We start from the raw sequence: 24454 nt of genomic DNA, 5'->3' as shown, positions 1-24454 counted from the left end.
CGGGTGACTGGATTATACGCTTAACAACCCAGTATTTTGCCAGTACTTAGAACAGCGAAACCTCTCATAATCATTCATAATTTCATAGTTTTTAATGACTGGCTAGTCATCCCTGAAACACTTCAACTCGACATTCTCCAAAAAACGCATCAGGGTCACTTTAGAATAGCAAAATGCCAAGCAAGAGCCCAGTGGTTAAGCATCAGTCACTCTATTGAAGAGTTAATCATGAATAGCCATATGTGTGCAGTGAATATCCAACGACAGAGAAAACCACTGGCACGTCCGCCTTCCAGTTTCCTTTTGAGGCCAAACCAGAGCCTGGGAATAATTTTATTTAAGTTTAAAAGGCAATATTTTCATCATTGTCATTGATTACTACTCCAGATGGTTTGAAGTGAGTGGACTGCATAGCACCATGGTGGAGGCAGTCATTACATCACTAAGAAGAATCTTACAGCACAAGGCATCCCGGACATGTCAGACAGGAGTCCTCAGTTAATTAATGAGCCGTTCCATAACTTTGTGCCGGAATATAGTTTTGAGCATGTGACCAGTTAACCTAGATATCCTCAGTCAAAGAGAAGCACAAAGAGGAGTTTGAACAATCAATGAATTGATGAAAAAGAATAATGGTATTAACTTAGCCTTTCTTAACTACAGAACTTCCCTGCTAAAGTGCGGTGTTCTAGCCATCAGACGCCAGTGAACACAACTTCCAGCTCTACAACAAATTCTACAATTAACATTACCTCAGAGGATCGTGAGAAAGTTGCTAAGTTGAGGAGCAACAAAGAGACAATCAAGCTTATAATTTCAACTACAAACACAGTGCACCAAACTTGTCAATGCCTGGAGAGAAAGTGTGGATACGAGATTGACAGAAGATAATATTGTAATAGAAGAGACACTACAACTGAGACCGTATAGAATTGAAATGGACCAGGGAAATATCAGAAGGAACCAAGGAGTCTTGATAGCCTTGGGAAGTAAACCAGTGGAATCTGGTGCTTATTATCGTGGGCCGAAGGGCCTGTTCTGTGCTGTATTTTTCTATGTTCTATTATCCAGATCCGGAAGGAGACACAAGAAACCAGAAATAAGTCAAAGATCTACAACTATCCAGGCGGAAGAAGGCATTCTGATTGAACACCGAGAGAGTACAGTTCATCCTCAACCTCAAATGGAACAGGACCAGATTAGGGAGATTGCTTAAGGCACCACAGAGACTAACCGTGTGAAGTCTGAAACTTTGCGGGAGATACAACGATGTATATAGTTGAGATAAAGACTTTGGGAGCACCTGATACTGATGTAACTAATGTAACCAAGACGTAATGCAATATTGCATTGTTAAGTAACAGCGATCTAGTGGGAAGCAGAAGTACAACTTAATGTGGCGTATTCGGATGTATATAGATCTGTAAATAGACGAGAATGGTCTTTACAAATAAGAGTATATGGTAGCATTCTTATAGTAACAGGCAAGCACCCCCACCCACCCACCCTGTGGTGTTTGGTGACACAGACGGCTCGCCATTAGTCCAGTCAATGTCAGTTTTGTGATGTTTGCCAGCCATGCCACTGAGAAACCTGCCACGGGGAGTCACCATTGGCGGGACTGGAAGATCTTGATGGCAGAAAGGACCATAAAATTCAGTCCAACGTGCCTAAGCTTTTGATTAAAATCTCCTCCTTAATATAGATTGCTTTGCATAATTGAGGTCTTTGTGCAATAAACCTCATGAAAAAGAACAATTAGATAATTGTTTCCAGGCCTCTACTTCCTTGTATCAATTGAATAAAAAACTGCGTGGATTGATTTGCTCTTCGGGAAAATGGGCATCTGACTCCGCAACAGTGGTTCCATGTACTAATGCTATCCTCTCATGGACTACTTACGCAGGGGCGCCACGGTGGCACAATAGTTAGCACTACTGCCTCATAGCGCCAGCGACCCAGGTTTGATAACCTCGGGTGACTGGGAGTGTGGAGTTTGCACATTCTTCCCGTGTCTGCATGGGCTTCCTCCAGCTGCTCCAGTTTCGTGTCACAGACCAAAGATGTGCAGGTTAGGTGGATTGACCGTGCTCAATTGCCCCTGTGGGGTTACAGGGATGGGATCGAGATAGGGTGCGTTTTCGGATGGTTGGTGCAGACTCAATGGGCCGAATGGCCTCCTTCTGCACTGTAGGGATACTATGATATTCAATGATATATCTTGTGCGCAGCACAGCATCACTGAAATTTATGTTCATTTTCAGGTGAAGATATTAATCCAAAATGAAAACGGCAAATTACAAGCTGCATTGGCTAGGAATCTAAAAAGTGCAGTGATTACAGCTTTTCTCATGCTACCAGAATCATTTACTGAGGAGGAGCTGTATGTTCGTATTGCTGGACTCTCCTACTCAGGTTTGTTTGTTTTTGTAATTGCAGTTGACTCCACTGAGATTAATTCAGTGAATAGAAATTGAAAATCCAAGCAAATGTTCTGACTAAATCTATTGCATTCACACACATTAGCTGAATTCTTTTTTGCTTATTTGTTTATCCATTGTATCCCTTGTTTCATTTACAACATCTTCCATGACCTTATCCCATCTTATATCTGTAGCGCCTTGCAGCCCCATATACCTTTCAAAATGCGGCATTCCTCCCTGGTTCTACCCCAACCCGTTGCCCCACCATTTGTGAATGGCTGTTCTCTGCTACTCCTCCCACCAACCTCTCCGCTTCTCTACCTTTCTAAGAGCTTCAGGACTCCCCATTTCTAAGCTTTCAGTCATCCTGGCACAATGCCCATAAAACAGCTGGTGATTTGTGTTTTCTACCTTTTAAAGCTACAATCTAAACATAAGTTGCTCCAATATCGTTATCACAAAAGCAGCCACTTTAGAAATTTAAGACTGAAGTTTGAATTTGTGTAAACACTGTTTGTAATGGAATTAATGTTCTTTTAAATCAAGGTGATTTTAGAATGATTATAGGGGAAGACCGATCAAAAGTAACGAATATTGTCAGTGCAAACTTGGAAAACTTCCAAAGACTATACAATAACATTTTACAGGACTGCCCTCAAGTGGTCTACAAGCAGCAACTGGGTAAATTAGAGGTAATGACACTTTAGTTTGAAAGCAAGTTGGATGCAATATTGTGTAGTATTAATTGATGTAAACCCTATTATTGAACAATGATGATCAATTATGTTCAATTTTTAAGCTTGATAAAAGCCCGGAAGGCCAGTTCAATCAGCTGATGGCTTTGCCCAGAACTCTTCAACAAGAGATAACTCGTTTGGTAGACCAACCAGGAAAAAATCGAGATGTAGAGGAGATCTTGCTTCAGGTAGCCCAGGACCCAGACTGTGGATCACTGATACAGCAAAGTAAGTGTGATAGATTTGATATTTTACTTATTGAATTATAAAGAGGACTTGAACAACTTTCATTATAGCCTTGCCGTGGTATTTGATGTTTTATAGTCCTAGTGACCTAGATTCTGATTCTGAATTATTTTCAGACTGGTGAAAAGGAAGATACTGCATTTATGTTTTCTACAAATTGCCCTTCCCTTGTGGCATGTTTGGAGAGTGGCATTTAATCGTGCGGGAGGATGGCGGGTGGCTAACCTACCCACCTTCTGGCTTTCACCCCGCTTAACTCCATGGCGGGACAATTGTGGATGGCCTTCCCACTGAGCCACCAATTGCGGCTCTTAAGTGGGCAATTAATATCCACTTAAGAACTTCATACTGCCCAGCGGCAAGCATAGTCTCACCATGCAGGGCAAGCAAACCCATGCAGCGTGGGTCCCCTGTTCCATGGCACAGTGTCTGATTGGGGGCCCTGGCAGGTCCGCCGTTGGTCTGTCAAGTGCTTGATCGGCACAAGATACAGAGGGCCTTCCCAAAAAGAGATGAGGCAGAGTTCCCTCCTGCCGGTGACTGAAACTCCTGTCACCCCTACAAGCTCCACCCCCCCGGTATGTTTGAAATTCAATCTTCCCAGTGATTTGTTTCAAAAATATAGCTACCAAGTTGTACCATGGTGAGGTTTGATTTGCTCCAGTAAAACTTTTAATGACGTGGGACTTTTTGATATACTTAAAAGCTATTTGTACATTTTAATTTAAAATGAGACAAACTTAATGTTGTAAAACATCATTGCATAGCCAATAATAATCTTCTCCATTGATGGAAATATGGTAAAGTGTCTTGCATCACAGTTCACCCCGGAAGGAGCCCTTAACAAAATTACCCAGAGAGACTACATGTTCTGATTATTTCAAAATGCAACAGGATTTAGTACTAAAACTTTTCTTGAAAATGTCATTCCATGAACTGTTTTGTTTACTCTGTTAACATCCAAGCTGGAAGTGGGAATGTAAGCTTCTTGTGTGATCTTTTAAGTGCTGTTGTATTGCCTTCTAAAGCATTTGACGGTACATCAGCAAAATCCTGATTAAGTGTAAACAAAATTTAAGTTGGAAATTCAGGTTGTAACTTGATTCACTGGCAAATCACATTATGGAACTCGAGCCTCGAGTAACAATTTACTTTTTTTAAAAAGCAGACGTTTTGGTGGGGTGTTTATGATGCATGTGTATTATGAAATCTTATTAGCAGCGATGTCATCAAAATGCAGTAAGACGTCTATTCAAAGGGATTACCATGTCTGGAATTCTCAACATATGTAAAAGACTATTCATTATGAGTTTCACTGCATGGTAATGTTTTTTTAAACATCCTGAACTAGCCACGCTGAAAGTAAGCTTGAAATAATCTGTTATTACCACATTCCTTTAAGGATGATGAGCATTGAACTTTGCCATAAAATGTCACATGCTTTCAGGCATTTGCATGTAAGTGTATTGAAAGTTCAAGTTTCATTTGCCCCAAATTTTATGGATACTAGCAAGACAGCTTTCTGCACCCTCAGGACTAGGCTGACTATAGTGTCAGAAGCCACCGTTGGGTAGGTCCTGGCAGACTTTTTGTTTTCAAAAGGTGATCTACTTTTATTTATATAATTTGTAAAAAATACGTGACATAAGTACATTACAGGGTGAGATTTTCCCATCTGTGTTCTAAGTACAGTGGTGGGTGGGAAGAGCGGCATTTTCCTGCTGTGCAGAATGGACAACACGCGCCATATTGTCCACTTCCTGCCTTGTTAATTAAGCACCAACAGGAAACACGTCGGATCAGGGTGGGTGGCCTCTGATTTGGCTTCCCCACTGTGACCTCAGTGGTTCTTTCTGCCAGGCGCCATATTTAAACTGCACCTCCACACAACCTTCTCAATGTCTTCAGCCCAGGGAAGACATGACTCTGAAAGATAAGAAGTGTACTGCTCCCAAATTTAATGACACTTCGCTGGGCCACCTGACAGGATGTGCTGTCACCCAGTAATGGAGGTCAACCAATGCCACCAACCCAGTTTTTGAGGCGGCCCATTCCGAGGTCAGTGCAACCATAAAGACAGAAAAGGTCTGCAATCTAGTGAATGAGGAAGATGGATGATCTCATCAATTCTGGCAGAGGAAGTCAACAATCTCATCACTCTCCACTCACACATCCATAAGACCATCAGGCATTCGCAGGATGACACTCCACAGGGATCTCACACACTGCCAGCTCAAGGGACATCACTACTCACTCTCTCACACACAGTTCACATCTCCATCTGGCCTCATATCCTGTGTTGATCGCATCCTCATCCCGTGCACTGCTCCACTCACCATGCACACAAGTCAGGCATCTGCCCTTGGCGTGTGTCCTGCTCACACACTCTCCATTTGTCTTTATAGAACCAAAGAAAAGTTACAGCACAAAGAGGCCATTCACCCCATTGTGCCAGCACCAGCTAAAGGGACTTGTCGCCCATTCTAATCCCACCTTCCAGCACGCGGTCTGTTGCGTTGCAGGTCACAGCATTTCGGATGCAGATCCAGGCACCATGAGTTGTGAGTTTCTGCCAACAATTCAGGCAGCAAATTCCAGACATTTACTACCCTCTGGGTAAAAATAGTTTTCCTAATTTCCCCATTAATCCTTCTACCAATCACCATTGCAACCGGTCCACATCAGACGCCATTTCCCTGGCCCTATACTCATCCCTGGAGCATCTCGAAAACAAGGACTCCTACATCAGACTCCTATTTATTGACTACAGCTCCATCTTCAACACCATAATCCCAACCAAGCTCATATCAAAGCTCCAAAACCTAGGACTTGACTCCCCACTCTGCAACTGGTTCCTCGATTTTCTGACCAACAGACCACAATCAGTAAGTACGAACAACAACACCTCCTCCACAATAGTCCTCAATACCGGGGCCCCGCAAGGCTGCGTACTTAGCCCCCTACTCTACTCCCTGTACACACACGACTGCGTGGCAAAACGTGGTTCCAACTTCATCTACAAGTTTGCTGACGATACGACCATAGTGGGCCGGATCTCGAATAACGACGAGTCAGAATACAGGAGGGAGATAGAGAACCTAGTGGAGTGGTGTAGCGACAACAATCTCTCATTCAATGCCAGCAAAACTAAAGAACTGGTCATTGACCTCAGGAAGCAAAGTACTGTCCACCCCTGTCAGCATCAACGGGGCCGAGGTGGAGATGGTTAGCAGTTTCAAATTCCTCGGGGTGCACATCTCCAAAAATCTGTCCTGGTCCATCCAAGTTGACGCTACCAACAAGAAAGCATAACAGCACCTATACTTCCTCAGGAAACTAAGGAAATTTGGCTTGTCCAGATTAACTCTTACCAACTTTTACAGATGCACCATAGAAAGCATCCTATCGGGCTGCATCACAGCCTGGTATGGCAACTGCTCGGCCCAGGACCGCAAGAAACTTCAGAGAGTCGTGAATACCGCCAGTCCATCACACGAACCTGCCTCCCATCCATTGACTCCATCTACACCTCCCACTGCCTGGGGAAAGCGGGCAGCATAATCAAAGATCCCTCCCACCCGGCTCACTCACTCTTCCAACTTCTTCCACCGGGCAGGAGATACAGAAGTCTGAGAACAAGCATAAATAGACTCAAAAACAACTTCTTCCCCACTGTCACCAGACTCCTAAATGACCCTCTTATGGACTGACCTCATTAACACTACACCCTGTATGCTTCATCTGATGCCAGTGCTTATGTAGTTACATTGTATATCTTGTGTTGCCCTAGTATGTATTTTCTTTTATTCCCTTTTCTTCCCATGTACTTAATGATCTGTTGAGCTACTCGCAGAAAAATACTTTTCACTGTACCTCGGTACACGTGACAATAAACAAATCCAAACCAATCCTTAAATTTGTGCTCCCTGGAAATTGACCTCCCCGCTAGGGGAGACAAGTCTCCCCTGTGTATCTAGGTCCCTCATAATTTTGTACACCTCAATCAAGTCACCCCTCAGCCCCCTATGTTCTAAGGACAAGCGCGCGCACAATAGGAGAGGTCCCAGAATGGGAGTGAAGTGACCGAAATTAAGGCCCTCACTCCATATGAGGAACATGCCATTGCACCAGCCAGTAAGGATGGTCGTGCATATGGTGATGGTGAGATCGGCGGCGCACACCCAAGTGTGAACCCTGCACCAGCTCATCCCTCAGATAACAATACTGTGAGCCTATTATTCTATCTTCCAGTTGCTTGCCATGCTTAAGTTATCTCTACTTTCTTTCCGAGACATCTCTGGAAAGTGCCCAGTGGCATCAATCAGCCAGGCATCACATCCAGCCTTACACCACTTCAGATGAGGAAGCAGAGAAGAGCACTGTTGAAGATCTGTCACAGTGCTCACCCACACTACCAGCACAGAGACATACTGCTGGACTTAGTTCTAGAATAACCTCACATTCACAATCGGGTGTGTACAGCACACAATTTGGTCCACAGCATGCAGAGGCAAGGATATCTGTGGTCTCTGGCACTCGGAGGATTGCTGGAGGCCACGATTCTACTGAGTCCAAGTCTGATGACAAGCCTCCAGGCTCGGTTCTAAATCAGTTGGGGGAGCTTCAACCAGTGTCAGGAAGGGTTGTCAGCTGCTTTCCACAGATTGCAATATACGATAGGGGAGTCAATCCGTGTTCAGTCTGAAGTAATAGTGCCAGCATGCCAACACACAGACCTCAACACTGGTAGGATAGTGGCCACCATGGAGACCTTGGTCCTGGACATAGTACTTTCACTGCGTCAGGAGCTGCACTTTATCAATGAAGGCATTGGTGGGATCCATTGGTGGCAAGAGGAGGTCGAGTCAACTGTATGTCACCCCAGCTGTCTCTTAAGGAGTCAGCCAGGAACCAGGCACCCATAGAGAGGGAGACCAGCAGCAGGACATTTCGAGTGCCACCCAAGCAGGTAACTCGGGGAGTGTCCAGCAGACCCCAATCCCCCCTGCTTGTGGCCCCATCACTTCCAGCTGCACATGCCAAGGGAGGCACACTTGCCCCACAGTTGGAGACCAAAACTGCCTGGTGCCGTCCAGCGCAGTGTTTTTCAAAGTGATGGTTACGACCCACAGGTCGGTCGCGGCTGTTAAAAAATGGGTCGCCAAAAATGATCCCCAAAGGTCACCTGACCTTTTTTTCCATTTTCTCTCTGGGTAAATTTTTGCTACCCTAAACTGATCCTTTTCACAAAAGAAAGTGCATATTTGTAAGGTTAAATTTAATACCTAGCTAATACACAAATACAATGGGCTGGAAGATCCGGTTCCCAGCAAGCCGTGTGTTTCTCGGCAGCGAGCAGTTCGCTAGCGGCGGGATTCTGTCTTCCCGCCGCTTGTCAATGGGATTTCCCATTGATGCCGGGAAACCTACCAGTGGGGTTGTGCTGCCAGCGGGAAAAGAGAATCCTGATGACCAGAGAATTCCAGCCCATGTTTCATTATGAAATTTAATATTTGGAATGGCAGTGGGATCAAGACAGCATTACATATAGATCTGGTTCTGTTCTGTTTAGAGCGTGCGTTTTGTAGAAGGCGGTATTACAATGGGGACATCTCAATAATGATAGCCAGCATGAGGTCTTTTGACGTGGAGGAACGCTTATAATAATAATCTTTACTGTCACAAGTAGGCTTACATTAACACTGCAAATGAAGTTACTGTGAAAAGCTCCTAGTTGCCACACTCTGGTGTCTGTTCAGGTACACCGAGAATTCAGATTGTCTCAATTATCTAGTACTGCCTGATGCAGTTCAAGTTGCATGCACTTTATGAAAGAAAAGGTAAGAATTGGGGGAGAGGTGTATTTTTAAATGAGAATGAATCCCATTTAGATTGTGACTATAACAGTAGTACTGCAGCTTGCCTGGTCAGTGGGTGCAGCCTGAGTCTCGAATTTCCCGCCATACAGGTCGGCTGTGACTTCAGAGTTTGACGAGTGTCACCGTTATCTCCCAATCCAACTCATTGGGCCTGTTACTTCCGCCCCGCCGCCACAAGAACACCCACAGACAGGAATTTGAGGTCGCCGGGCAGGTGCAGCCGGAGAATCCTGCCCATTATATTTTCCCGTGTGCATTGAAATACTTTACTCAATCAATTTCAAAATGAGATGATGCCTGACAAATGTGCACCGCCGACGTACAGTAAACGAGTGTATTGTCTGATTTCGGACATTTATTTTGAATTTGTATGTTGACATGGGGAATAAGATTTATCATATTTCTTTCAAGCTGAATTCAGTATTAATACAGCGCTACCAGATCAGCGGATGTGTTTCGATAGGTGGGATGGTACATGGATGTGAAATCCTCAGATTGATTAAGCAGCCTTTTGGACCTTTGGAGCCCAAAGTTAATCTCGGGTTCGAGTTGGAAATGTCCAATTGGACAAAACCAATGATTTCAGTGTCAGGGATGTAAAACTGTTTGAAAGCAAATTACTGCGGATGCTGGATTCTGAAACCAAAAAGAAAATGCTGGAAAATCTCAGCAGGTCTGGCAGCATCTGTAGCGAGAGCAAACGTTTTGAGTCCAGATAACCCTCGTTTTTGGACGTAAAACAGTTGGCAAGTGAAATTTGCAATATACAAGGCACACGGCATCTTCAGCGCAATTAAAATCATCTACAGTCCGAGTACCCAGGAACCCACCCCACTGAGCCAAAAATGGAGAAGCACTCGACAGAGAGAGAGGCAGTCAATGCCCAGTGGAGAGAGCACTTTGAAGACCTCCTCAACCAAAACATAGCCTTCGATGCAAGTGCTCTCAACACCATCCCGCAATATGCTACTCACCACCATCTCTTTTTTTTAAAAAATATTTTTATTAGGTTTTGCAGAATTTTTCATAATAAAACAGTAATAACAAAATAGAGTGAACATTCTCAAAAGAGAATATACAATAACAATTAAATAGACATTACCCCACGTGACTCAATCTTCCCACACCATCCCAATGAAGCACTCACCCCCCCCACAGATTGCTGCTGACATTTTAATTTACCCCGAGAAAGTCGACGAACGGCTGCCACCTCCAAGAGAACCCTAGCATAGACCCTCTTAAGGCAAACTTTATTTTCTCGAGGCTGAGAAACCCAGCCATGTCATTAACCCAAGTCTCTATACTCGGGGACCTCGAGTCCCTCCACATTAATAAAATCCGTCTCCGGGCTACTAGGGAGGCAAAGGCCAAGACGTCGGCCTCTTTCACTCCCTGAACTCCTGGGTCTTCTGACACTCCAAAGATCGCTATCCATGGACTTGTGTGTTAAGCACCTTGGACATTGCCCTCGCGAACCTTTGCCAGAACTCTCGAAGCTCCGGACATGCCCAAAACATGTGGACATGGTTTGCAGGGCTGCCCTTGCACCTCAAACAACTGTCTTCTACCCCAAAAAACTTGCTCTTTCTCGCCGCCGTCATGTGTGCCGGTGGACCACCTTAAATTGAATTAGACTGAGCCTGGCACATGATGAGGAGGAATTAACCCTCTCCAGGACCTCTGCCCACAGTCCCGCTTCCAGCTCCTCACCTAGCTCTTCCTCCCACTTTCCCTTGAGCTCCTCCACCGGGGTTTCCTCCGCCTCCTGTAGTTCCTGGTAGATATCCGACACTTTCCCCTCCCCCACCCAGGTGCCAGAGACCACCCTGTCCTGTATCCTCAGTAGCGGCAGCGTCGGAAAGGCCACTACCGGTTTATTTCAGGAAGGCTCGTACTCGCAGATATTTAAAGGCATTTCCTGACGGCAGATTAAATTTGTCCTCTAGCGCCTTCAAACTGGGAAAGCTTCCGTCTATGAACAGATCTCCCATCCTTCTGATGCCTGCCCTCTGCCAGCTCTGGAACACACCATCCATCCTACCCGGGACAAACCTGTGGTTGTTACATATCGGGGTCCAGACCGACGCTCCCTCCACCTTCTTGTACCACCTCCACTGTCCCCAGATCCTCAGTGTCACCACCACCACCGGACTTGTGGAGTAACGGGTCGACGAGAACGGCAAAGGAGCCGTTATCAAAGCTCTCAGACTAGTACCTTCACATGACTCTGCTTCCAGCTGCTCCTACGCCCCCCCGCCCCCCATCGCCCACTTCCTAATCATAGCTATATTGGCCGCCCAGCGCCAACCCCCCCCCCCCCCCCCCCCCCACAACCCCGGCCCTCCGACTGCGCTCCAACAGTGATCTTACTCGCAGGGTCTTATTCGCCCACATAAAGCCCAAAATGATCCTACTCACCAGCTTTAAAAAGGCCTTCGGGATTAAGATGGAGAGGCACTGAAAGACAAACAAAAATCTGTGGGGACGGTCACTTTCACGCTCTGCACCCTCCCTGCCAGTGACAGCAGGAGCATATCCCACCTTTTAAAGTCCCCTTCCATTTGCTCCACCAACCGGGTCAGGTTGAGCCCATGCCGAGCATCCCATTTCCTGACCACCTGTATAGCCAGGTAACGAAAACTTTTCTCTACCATCCTGAGCGGCAGCTCTTTCAGTCTCTCCTCCTGCCCCTTGGCCAGGATCACAAACAACTCGCTCTTTCCCATGTTCAGTTTGTACCCTGAAAAACTACCAAAATCCCTCAGGATCCGCAGAACCTCCCCCATCCCCTCCACAGGGTCCAAAATGTACAGGAGCTAATCATCAGCGTATAGTGAGACCGGATGTCACCCCCGCCAGTTCCTCGAGGCTCTCAGCGCCATAGTAACGGTTCTATAGCTAGGGCAAATAGTAACGGGGAGAGGGGACACCCCTGCCTCGTTCCCCGGTGAAGCTCGAAGTACCCCGACCTCAGTGGTTTATACACTTGCAATCGGTCTGTATGACCCGCATTGTTCCGGGTCCTTCCCTTGTTTAAGAATGAGTGAGATCAAGGCCTGTGACATTGTTGGGGGGAGGGTTCCTTTCTCTCTACCCTCATTGGAGATCCTCATCAGGTGTGGGTTCAATATTTCCGAAAATTTCTTATAGAGTTCTACCTGGTACCCGTCCGGCCCAGGGCTTTACCCGATTGCATGCCCTCTATACCTTTGACAATCTCCTCCAATTCAATTGGGGCCCCCAGCCCCTCCACCAGGTCCTCTTCCATCTTTGGGAACCTCAACTGGTCCAAAAATTGCCTCATCCCTTCCGCTCCCCCCCCCCAACCTGATCCAGGACCATGTTTCCTCCTTATTCTTTACTTCCCCAATTTTCCTGGCCGCCTCCCTCTTTCGCAGTTGGTGTGCCAGCATTCTACTCGTTTTCTCCCCGTACTCAGACTGCCCCCCTTGCCTTCCTCAGCTGTGCTACCGCTTTCCCTGTGGTCAGCAGTTCAAACTCCGCCTGCAGACTCCGTCGCTCCCTCAGTAGCCCCGCCTCAGGGGCCTCCGCATATCTCCTGTCCACTCGGAGTATCTCCTCCACCAGTCTCCCTCTCTGCTCTTTTTCTCTTTCCCTATGGGATCGAATTCAGATGAGCTCCCCTCTGACAACTGCCTTCAGAGCCTCCCAGACCGTTGCTGCTGCTACCTCACCCGTATCGTTTGTTTCCAGGTAATCCTGGATGTTCCTGCTAATCCGCCCGCAAACTCTTCGTCCGCCAGCAGCCCTACATCCAGTCTCCAGAATGGGCACTGCCCTCTCTCCTCACTAAGCCGCAGGTCCACCCAGTGCGGAGCACAGTCCGAGACTGTGATTGCTGAGTATTCCGTTCCCGCCACTTTTGGGATTAACGCCCTGCTCAAGACAAAGAAGTCTATGCGGGAATAAACCTTATGAACGTGGGAGAAAAAAGAGAACTCTTTCGCTCTCGGCCGCGCGAGCCTCCATGGATCCCCACCCCCGATCTGCTCCATAAAACCCTTCAGTTCCTTAGCCGCTGCCAGTCGCTTCCCTGTCCTGGACTTCGACCGGTCCAGCTCGGGGTCAATGACTGTTAAAGTCTCCCTCCATGATCAGGTTGTGTGACTCTAAGTCCGGGATTTTGCCTAGCATGCGTCTCGTTAATTCCACATCATCCCAATTCGGAGCGTAGACGTTCACAAACACTGCCCGGGCCCACTCCAACTTTCCACTCACCATTATATACCTGTCCCCGTTATCTGCCACAATTCTCCCAGCCTTGAATGCCACACCTTTACTGATCAGAATTGCTACCCCCCTGGTCTTCGAATCCAGCCCTGAATGGAACACCTGGCCTACCCATCCATTTCCAAATCTCGTGTGATCTGCAAGCTTTAAAGGTGTCTCCTGAAGCATTGCTACACCTGCCTTTAACCCCTTTAAATGCGCAAACACGCGCGCTCTTTTGACCCCATTCAAACCCCTCACATTCCACGTGATCAGCCGGGAAGGGGGGGTCCCCCCCCCCCCCCCCCCCCCCCCCCCCGACTAGCCATCGCCTTTTTTTGGCCAACCTCGAGCCTGCGGCCTTCGCTTCCTTGAGCCCCCGACCCTCGATTGGTGCCCCGAAATTGATACCTCCTCTGTAAGCAAAGCAGCATCCCCCCCCCCCCCCCCCCCCAACAGCCCCATGACCCAAGACCCCCAGCCAAGCACCAACTGAGCACTTGCTCACCCCCCACTACGCTCCCGAGAGTCAGCTGACCCCGGCAGCTCCCGCCCCTGGTGCCGATCAGACTGTCGCCTCATTGTCCGGACCCTTCTCACCACACGAATCAACCAATTAAGCTACCTCTCCAGCCCCAGTGAGTAAATAGTAATACGAAACGAAAAATAAACAGAAGACACTAATATAGCCCCGTGAGGAGACACCCATTGAACCAAGGCTCCAAATTCCCAACACAAGACTCCCAAAACAAGTGCTCTCCTTTGAGCTCTGCAATGGCCAGTGATTACGAGGGGGACAGAGGAAACGCGTTAAGGACACTCTGAAAGCCTCCCTATATAAGTGCAACATCCTCACCGACACGTGGGAATTCTCTTACAGAAACTACAGAAAAAACATCCACGAAGGCGCCAATCATCTCGCGTGTCACAGAGAGGCCAAGCGTAAACAGCGGAGAGTGCAGAAACCAGAGGGCCCACCCACACACCTCATCAAACACCACCTGCCAAACCAGTGGCAGAGTCTGTGGTTCCAGGATTGGAGTATTCAGCCAAGCTGAACCCACCTCCCCTGGAGTGGAAGCAAGTTATCCTCGACCCTGAGGGAGTGCCCAAGAACCACATGTATATAATTGTCAACCATGTAAATAGAATCGCATCCATTTTGTATATGTCTCCTCTTTATGATGAGCAGAATGTGTGACACCATGGTCCCTCCTTTCACTTACTGCATATGTCAAAACCATGGACGGATTCTCCGTTAACCAACGCCAAAATCGGGGCGTGCGATCGGGCAGAAAATAGCTCCCAACACTGAATCACGATGCTCCGCCTCCCTCAAAACGGCTTCAAAGCGACACACGCCACGCGTAGTTGCAACACCATTTGCATATCATTAGTGGGCCTACCCGCAGTCTCCGCCTCCGACGGGTCGAGTTCACAACAGCGCGGTCCACGTGTGCTCTCACAAATCGTGCACCTGGTGTGGTGGCTGCTGAGATAGAGAGGATGTACAGACATAGTCCAGCACCGCCATACTTCGCCGACAGTCGTGCCGTTGGCCTGGGGGTCTTCTCCCAGGGCTGGGGGGAGTAGTGGGGTGTGGCCAGGAGGAGTGCTATGGGGGTGGGGGGGGGGGGAGTGCAGCATCGTAGCACAGTGGGTAGCAGCACTGTTGCTCACAGTGCCAGGGTCCCAGGTTCGATTCCCGGCTTGGGTCACTGTCTGTGCGGAGTCTGCACGTTCTCCCCGTATCTGCGTGGGTTTCTTCCGGATGCTCCGGTTTCCTCCCACAAGTCCTGAAAGATGTGCTGTTGGGTGAATTGGACATTCTGAATTCTCCCTCTGTGTACCCGAACAGGCGACGGAATGTGACAACTACGGGCTTTTCACAGTAACTTCATTGCAGTGTTAATGTAAGCCTACTTGTGACAATAAATATTATTATATGGAATGCAACACCATTACTGCAGCTTGCAAGGCAACCATGCAGCTGCGCATGCCACTGACAGCCAACTTTAAACCTGTGCCCTGGGTCGGAGAGGAGGTCTCACCCTCCATGTTCTAAGGCCGTACTAAGAGGGGAAATCATCGCTTTCAAAGCGCGAAGGGATAGGGAGGAAAGGGCGGCTGAGCAGCAACTGGTCGACTCCATACTGGAGATAGACCGTAAATACTCTGAGGCCCCGACCGTAGAGCTCCTGGCACTTGGGACCCTGTACGAACACGGAGACAAAGCCAGCTGCCTGTTGGCACACCAGCTGAGAAAGCAGGCAGCCACCAGAGAAATTGCACAAATCAGGGATACCAGAGGCACATTAGAAACAGAACCAGAAAAGATCAACAAAGCCTTCAGGGCCTTTTACCAAGGGCTGTACACCTCAGAGCCCCCAAGGTGGGAGTCCGGGATGAAATGGTTGCTTGATGAACTGGACATACCAGTCGTGGGGGAGGGCAGAAAACGGGGCCTGGAAGCACCACTAGTACTGAGAGAGATCATGGACAGCATTAGCTCCATGCAAGCAGGGAAGGCGCCGGGACTAGACGGGCTCCCGGCGGACTTCTACAAAAAATTTGCGACAGCACTGGCCCCGTACCTGCAAGAGATGGTCACCTGCGAGAGACTTGCTGGCTCGTGGCACTCTGCCACCCACGCTAGCACAGGCCTCAATCTCGCTGATATCTAAGAAAAATAAAGATCCAACGGAATGTGGGTCAAACATACCCATCTCACTGCTGAATGCAGATGCCAAAATTCTAGTCAAAAGGCTAGAAGACTGTGTACCTGAGGTGGTCGCAGAGGACCAGACGGGCTTTGTCAAAGGTAGACAGCTTACTTCAAACATCAGGTGCCTGCTGAACGTGATAATGATCCCGTCCGGGGAGAGAACACCAGAGATGATCGTCTACCTAGACGCAGAAAAGGCCTTCGACAGAGTCAAATGGAAATACCTCATAGAGGTACTGGAGTGGTTCGGGCTTGGAACAGGATTCACCTCCTGGGTAAAACTCCTATATAGCGCACCCATGGTGAGCGTACGGGCAACCAACACCAACTCCCGATACTTCCAGTTGCATAGGTGCACCAGACAAGGATGCCCACTGTCCCCGCTGCTGTTTGCTCTAGCGATCGAGCCACTAGCAATTGCGCTCAGAGCAGCAAAAAGCTGGAGGGGGATCCAAAGGGGTGGCAGAGAGCACAGAGTCTCACTCTATGCAGATGACCTGCTCCTCTACATTCCGGACCCACAAAACAGCATGGACGGAATCATCGTGCTCCTGAAAGAGCTTGGCGCCTTCTCGGGCTACAAACTCAACATGAGCAAAAGCGAGATCTTCCCAGTACACCCGCAAGTAGGGGGGCAGCACTAACGGGACTGCCGTTTAAACAAGCCCGATACAAATTCATGGGGATCCAAATGGCCCATGACTGGAAAGGGATCCACAAATGGAACCTCACCAGTCTGACAGAGGAAATAAAAAAGGACCTGCAAAGATGGAACACACTCCCACTCTCCCTCGTGGGGAGAGTCCAGACGATCAAAATGAACGTGCTGCCCTCTTCCTACTTAGATCCATCCCGATCTACATCCCCAAGGCCTTTTTCAAAGCGCTGGGCAAACTAATCATGGTGTTCGTATGGGGGTGGGGGGGAAGAATGCTAGGATCCCGAAGAAGATCCTACAAAAACAAAATCCGGGGGGGGTCTAGCCCTCCCAAACCTACAATTCTACCACTGGGCGGCGACGGCCGAGCGAATAAGGGGATGGATCAAGGAGCCAGAAGCCGAATGGGTGCGCACGGAAGAGGCCTCCTGCATGGGGACCTCCCTCCGGAGGTCAGCACTCCTATCCCCACTCAAAAAACACCCCAGCAGCCTGGTGGTGATAGCTACCCTCCAGTCCTGGAACCAACTACGGCAGCAATTTGGCCTGACTAAAATGTCGGACAAAGATCCCATCTGCAGCAACCATAGGTTCACACCAGCACTGACTTGACACCACTTTCAAAAGGTGGGGACAGGATGGAGGGACACTGAGTCAGGGACCTATACACGGACGGCAGGATCGCAACACTGGACGAACTGACGGAAAAATTCCAGCTAGTCAGGGGGAATGAGCTAAGGTACCTGCAACTCAAAAACTTCCTACAAAAGGAGACAGAGACATATCCACAACCGCCACGACAGACATTACTGGAAGAGTTACCGGGCGCAAGCATCCTAGATAAAGGAAACTGTAGCGCCGTGTATGACTGACTGGTAGAAAGGGCCGACACCGTACTGGAGGGAACAAGAAAGAAATGGGAGGAGGGCCTGGGGATTGAAATAGGGTGGGGACTCTGGAGCGAAGCACTGCATAGGGTCAACTCCACCTCCACTTGCGCAAGGCCCAGCCTGATGCAACTAAAAGTGGTACATAAAGCCGACTTAACAAGAACCCGTACGAGTAGGTTCTCCCCGGAGGTGGAGGATAGATGTGAACAGTGTCAAGGAGGCCCGGCCAACTACACCCACATGTTCTGGTCTTGCCCTAGACTTGCGGGGTACTGGATAGCCTTCTTCGAGACAATGTCCAAAGTGGTGGGGGTGAGGGTGGAGCCATGCCCAAAAAGTGGCGGTCTTCGGGGTTTCAGACCAGCCAAATCTATTCCAGGGGAGGAGGGCGGGCACCCTTGCCTTTGCCTCCCTGATTGCCCGCCGCAGAATCCTGTTCGACTGGTGGTCAGCAGCACCACCCAAAGCTGCAGACTGGCTATCCGACCTCTCGGAATCTCTCCAAATGGAGAAAATCAAATTTGCCATCCGAGGGTCAGATGACGGCTTTCACAGAACGTGGGAGCCATTCACCCAATTGTTTCGGGGCCTGTTTGTGGCCAACGAACAAGCAGAAGAATAGCCAGGTAGCCAAGAATCAGGGGAAAGTAGCCAAAGCATGAGAGATAGAAGGGGGGGGAACAATAGAGGAGAACCAGGTAGGTGGGGAGGCAGGGAAACGATAACAAACTTGGCAAACACAGGAACAGAGAAAAAGGAGAATACGGGAGGAACGGCTGAAGCGGAGGTGAGCGCGAGACGACAACGGCAGCGAAATCCGTCCGTGAGAAGCAAGTGACAACACCAACACCAGACCCATTCGAGTGTTGCCCTCTGTAATTGTTTCTCCGGCACCCAAATGTATACACCCGCCCCCCAAACAGATGCCTGCTGGTGTGTTGTAAATAATTTTGCCAAGTGTACAGAGTTGCTGCTTTTGAATTGGTGTATAATACCTTATCAGTTACTTGATTTGATTTTATATTTCTTATTATTACTTTTTTTTTGTGATATGTTTGTGTGTGCCCTTCTCTCTCTCTCTCTTCTATATATACATATATCATATTGAATTTGCAGTGCAGAACGAGGCCATTCAGCCCATCGAGTCTGCACCGGCTCTTGGAAAGAGCACCCTACCCAAGGTCAACACCACCACCCTATCCCCATAACCCAGTAACCCCACCCAACACTAAGGGCAATTTATCATGGCCAATCCACCTAACCTGCACATCTTTGGACTGTGGGAGGAAACCGGAGCACCCAGAGGAAACCCACGCACACACGGGGAGAACGTGCAGACTCTGCACAGACAGCGACCCAAGCCGGAATCGAACCTGGGACCCAGGAACTGTGAAGCAGTTGTGCTATCCACAATGCTACCGTGCTGCCCCTCTGTACATAACGGCAAATATACTTTGTTCAAAAACTCAATAAAAAACATTTATAAAAAAACACTCTGAATTGGAGGATCCGGCCCCATGTGTGTCTGGTGGATATTGTTACCTTCCATGTCCCCACAGCATGTGCTGCCATGATTTTTAAAAATAAATTTAGAGTACCCAATTATTTTTTCGAATTGAGGGGCAATTTAGCGTGGCCAATCCACCTCCACAACTTTGGGATATGGGGGGTGAAAGCTACGCAGATACGGGGAGAACGTGCAAACTCCACATGGACAGTGACCCAGGGCCAGGATTTGAACCCGGGTCCTCGGTGCCGCAGGCAGCAATGCTAGCCACTGTTCCACCATGCTGCCCTCACCATGGTGACTTTGAACACCAGTGATACATCGTCCTATATATCAAGTCTGATTGTGTACGGAACCTCATTCACATGGTGGGCTGGTTCATGTCATGTTCATTCTTGGCTGTTTAAGACTGAGGCTAAGGTATTGACCCGTTTTATCTGCATTAATGTACAGTGAAGGCCTATTATCCATGGAGAAGGATCATGATCCTGAAACTCCATTTACTCATTGTCATCCAGCAAGATTTCCAATATTTTTACTCTTTGCTCGTGCACACACTTGCACATTGCCGACTCTCTGAGTGTACGTTTGCTAAGCATAGCAATCAGTGTGAGCACCTTTAAACCTAGTGCCGGAGCTCTGCCCCTCGGAGGCCTTAACACCTTATGGTTGTCCGCATTGCAGCCACAAGGCTCTGGATGTAAGGATACAGAGTTGAGCCATTCTGAGGAGCATCCTCTCACCTATACGCTCGTTGAGGTCGGTTATGGTATATCCATATGTTGCAGTCCATGGAGCCTTGAAGCATGCTCCGGAAGTGCTGATAGTAGCTTTTGAAAATGTTGAGGGCAGCAATGGAATGCAAATGAGGATATAATGAATCTGAAGATTTATCTTTGTTATCAACAAAACAATATCTTGAGTACTTCATGCCGTAGCATTTTACAGTTGGCAAGGGTCAGGGCTAATTGTAAGGGCAAACTGGCCATTTGAAATTTGTGATCCTTGGGTGGTCCAGATTCATGGAAAGTTCAGAATGAATGCACGCCTGCATCCCTAACTGAGCGTGCCAGATGTGAATGTGGTGGAGGAGAAGATGGCACAAAGGACGGGCGATGTCAAAATGGAGTGAGACCTGCATGACATCCTCTGCCTTGGCCCCCAAGTATGACCTTTCATTTTCACAAGCACGGTGGCACAGAATGCGTACTCACATTGTTGCGATGGATCTCCTTGAGGAACTTGTCAGAGTGAAGGTATACTGCTATAAGTCCACTAAGGAGAAACACCTGCCTCTACTAGGCTACCATGATGGCTGGCATGCTGCAGAGTCACAAGAAGAGGCCGTGTCATCTGATGTGTGATGCTGGGATGCTCTCCTCCAGGTTGGTCCTCATTTCAACAAGGACACATATTCCCACGGTTTTGTCATCCTTCAAAGAAACAGGACAATGGTTAGCCAAATGGGTAAGCACTCACTCTCCGATTAAAGTGCAGAGTTGCAATGAGAGGGATTGCAATGCTGGTGTTCATGTGGACTCATGATGGAGGGCACTTGTCAAAGAGGATGCTGACTATAACTTGTCATCCTCCTCGTGGAATCTGGTGGAATGGGTGCCCAGTATGTAAATCTGACCTGCCTGGTTGGTGCTATAGACTCTTCCCCGGCAGCCTCAGCTTCTTCAAATTCATCCCTTTCAATATCCTCCGGAGGAAATGTGCGGCTCTCGAATGCTGGCATCTGGCAAGGCCACCCCTCTATTTTCTTTTAATGTGTGCAGTAATCACCAGGCCAGGCAATAGCATCCGCAGTGGATGAATGGAGCCCTCTGCGATCTCCGCTGAATTTTGTTAGGGGGCAGTCTTCAATGATATGAGTCATTGATTGGGGTGCATCACAGATGCAGTCCAGGTTCCCTACGAGGCCCACTTGTGCTGGTTGGCTGCACAAAGGCTTTAGCCAGGGTGGGTATAGTTAAGTAGTGTACAGTGTTGGTGTGGCAGGTTGAAAGTGGGTGGGCGGGCTGTGGGATCTGTGATGAAGTGTTTTCTAATGGTGGCATGTTGGTTCCATTCCTGTGCCACATGGCCTCTATTGTTATTCCTGGTACCGATGGGCTGGTATGATGGGAGGTGAGCAGCAGGTGGTCTGGTAAGGTCCTTGTGTAGCAGCAGGCTTGGGTTGATGTCACGCCATCCGTCAGTACCCGGTATAACCCAGAGAACCAGTGATCCTACAAGCAAACCAAATTCAGCAAACTCAGGCTTCAAATATCCTGGTATCACCATCTCTTAGACAGCCAGCAGTATGAATTCCTTTAGATCCCTCATGATCGGATCTGCACTCTGCATCCCGCGACTCAACATTGAGATGCTAACTGCCGTCAAGCGTCTACTAATTATCAATCTCATCCAGCAACATGCAACTAACATGTGATCTCTATCCAAGAAACACACATTCCATCTGATGAAGCTGGGATATATATGATCGAAGCTTTGATTTGATATGCCATGCAACCTATCCAAAACATAGGTGGGCTACTTATATTCAGTCGACCACTTTAGAAATCGATTGCCTCTCTTCCACTGAACACCTTGATATCAAGATTGGGGCCTTCAAGATAGCAAAATTGCAAACCCAACTGATAATCTAAAATTGTTTTTTAGTGTAATTCTTAGCACACTCGAGATTGTTCATTAAGTGCTGTCCAATTGCAGAATCACATTTAGCATTAGATGCTGAGTTTTGAAAGCACAGATTGGTATAATTAATACTCTGCCTATTGAAAACAGCCAGAGACCAGCTGTTTGATATGATTCGCCAGTCATTGGGATGAATGGCTTACATAACTGCCGTTGCACAGGCACTGTGCGCCCCTCCCACCCGGCCTACTCACTCGTCCAACTTCTTCCATCGGGTAGGTGTACAAAAGTCTGAAAACACGCACGAACAGCTTCTTCCCCGCTGTTACCAGACTCCTAAATGACCTTCTTATGGACTGACCTGATTAACACTACACCCCTGTATGCTTCACCCGATGCCGGTGTTATGTAGTTACGTTGTGTATCTTGTGTTGCCCTATTCTGTATTTTCTTTTATTCCCTTTTCTTCCCATGTACTTAATGATCTGTTGAGCAGCTCGCAGAAAAATACTTTTCACTGTACCCTGGTACACGTGACAATAAACAAAAGCAATTGCTGAGATTCACATACCACATTATTGACTTTATTAATTTGTGTGGTAGGCAAAAGGACTGTGCACAACTAATGGAAGTTAGAGAACATTGGTACCACACCGAAGTTTGATATGGGGAATAATGGCCACAAAGCTGCATTTAGGCACTGTAAATGAGCAACGTTGCATTTTGTCAGACATCCCCTTCTTCATCATTTAATAAACTAAACCTGTACAGCCCATTGTAAACTGGCTAATGCAAAAGTCCAGGTTCTGCTGCTTTTGTTGTAAATACCTTTGCTCGTGTACTTGCCGGGGAGGGAGTTTGAACGCAAAATTGTGAGCAAAACAGTAACAACAGCTGGAGGACAATTGTGGGAGAGCGCCCCTAGATTTGAGACTGATACTCCAAGGCCAGTTTAATTTACATGCATTATCTTTTCCAAGCAGCACTTCCAAATTTGAGTCTTAACTGTTAAAAATAGTATTTTAAAATATATTTGGGACTTTTATAGCATATGTTAATTCCTTACAAATTAGAATAATAGCTTTGGTTTTTTTTTTCTCCAAATGCGAGGTGTATCTGGTATCGTAAAATCCTCCAGTCTTACCCAAAGTGCGAAAGGAATTCTTACTGCTGGTAAGTTTTTTTTTTTTTTGTTTTGTTTTGTTTTGTTTTCTTCCTATAACTAAATAATTTTCCACTATTATATTGATTACATTCAGCTAAAATGCCATTGGCAATTTTAGAGGTTTAAGCAGTGTCTCATGTAATGTTTCATGTGTATTTAGGTATGCGAAAAACAGTTACCTACAGCACGAAGAAACTGCATAAAATGTGGAGAGGATGGAGAAGAAAATCTTCTGAACATTTTTGTTAACTATTATTTAAATTATATTTGGAAAATACATTTTTTTTAATGAAGCACACAAGCTGTGAGTTTTTCATCAATGGCTGGCATACTTTATAAATTATTAAATGCATCTTTATAATGTCTCCAATTCACTATCATTAATAATAGCTCAACATATTTTCAAAAGAATTTTACTGGTAAATATTTTATCAACACAAGTACTGTTTATGTTTTGCAATGTTCAGCTTTTAAAGAACTTTATAAATATGCAAATTTTGCAAGCGATAAATATTTAGTAATCAGTGGGTTAATTGGGATCCAATCATGGAAACCGTTCTGATATCCACAGATCCAAATGAGGCACATGCTCTACTTAACAGCGAACTCAACCAATGGGAGTCCATATTTAGATCATATTGTTATTTAACCATCTCTTAAGGCACATCCATTAACCAATATGGTGACATCATAATAAAGCTTCAGGTTACGTGAGTCGTACGTTTTGTGTCTGAATCACTGGAAAATAAGATTTAATTATTTCTGTTTCAGTGAGTTCCATATTGTGGTGGTATGATTTGCATAGCTGTCTGCCATTGGTGCAGAACACTGGCTTACCATTGGCCCTGGTCGGTCATGTGCCTCTTGACCGATTGGTTGAGACCAATCATGTGACGGCTCTCCGATTGGTCGAGAGGCTGAGTTAACCCCGCCTCCAGAGCGAGGTATAAATAACCAGAACACCCGGCGGTCGTCCATTTACTGTAGTCGACCGCAGGGCTAACTTCTAGCTTATTAAAGCCTAACTTTTGTACAGCAACTCGTCTCGCGTTCGATTGATGGTTCATCAATTTAATAAGCTAGAATTTTGAAGATGGAGCTCCGGTTCAAGCCCGAATGCCTCCGCATCAGCCCGCAAACTCAGAACGCTTCAGAAATCTTTCAACATTGGCTGGCATGTGTCGAGGGATACCTGGCGTCCGCAAATAGCCCCCCCACCATGGCACAGAAGCTTCACATCCTCCACTCCAGCGTGGGCACAGCAGCCTACGCGCTGATCAGGGAGGAAAAAGATTACGATGCGGCCATGCTTAAGCTGAATGGACAGTTTCTTAAACTGGTCAACAGAGTA

General features: G+C 47.3%; 1 protein-coding gene across 5 annotated transcripts in view; it reads left to right on the top strand.

The window, feature by feature from the left end:
• The window catches only part of tamm41 (TAM41 mitochondrial translocator assembly and maintenance homolog), a 53286-nt gene extending 29469 nt beyond the window's left edge, over window positions 1–23817 (top strand). For 3 of the 5 annotated variants that reach the window (XM_038812661.1, XM_038812662.1, XM_038812663.1), the window contains 5 exons: window positions 2265–2415; window positions 2970–3115; window positions 3223–3388; window positions 23049–23111; window positions 23264–23817. In XM_038812661.1, the coding sequence (XP_038668589.1) occupies window positions 2265–2415; window positions 2970–3115; window positions 3223–3388; window positions 23049–23111; window positions 23264–23352 (615 nt within the window). In that variant the 3' untranslated portion in view covers window positions 23353–23817. Of the gene's footprint in view, window positions 1–663; window positions 1315–2264; window positions 2416–2969; window positions 3116–3222; window positions 3389–9374; window positions 9696–23048; window positions 23112–23263 lie in introns of those variants that run through there. The other 2 variants (XM_038812665.1, XM_038812664.1) reach the window with 2 other exon arrangements.
• Window positions 23818–24454: the final 637 nt, after the last annotated feature.

The sequence above is a fragment of the Scyliorhinus canicula genome, chromosome 11 (genome assembly GCF_902713615.1).
Source record: "Scyliorhinus canicula chromosome 11, sScyCan1.1, whole genome shotgun sequence".
Classification (NCBI taxonomy): Eukaryota; Metazoa; Chordata; class Chondrichthyes; order Carcharhiniformes; family Scyliorhinidae; genus Scyliorhinus; species Scyliorhinus canicula.
The sequence above is the reverse complement of the archived record's forward strand: the minus strand, read 5'-3'. Positions and strand labels throughout refer to the sequence as shown.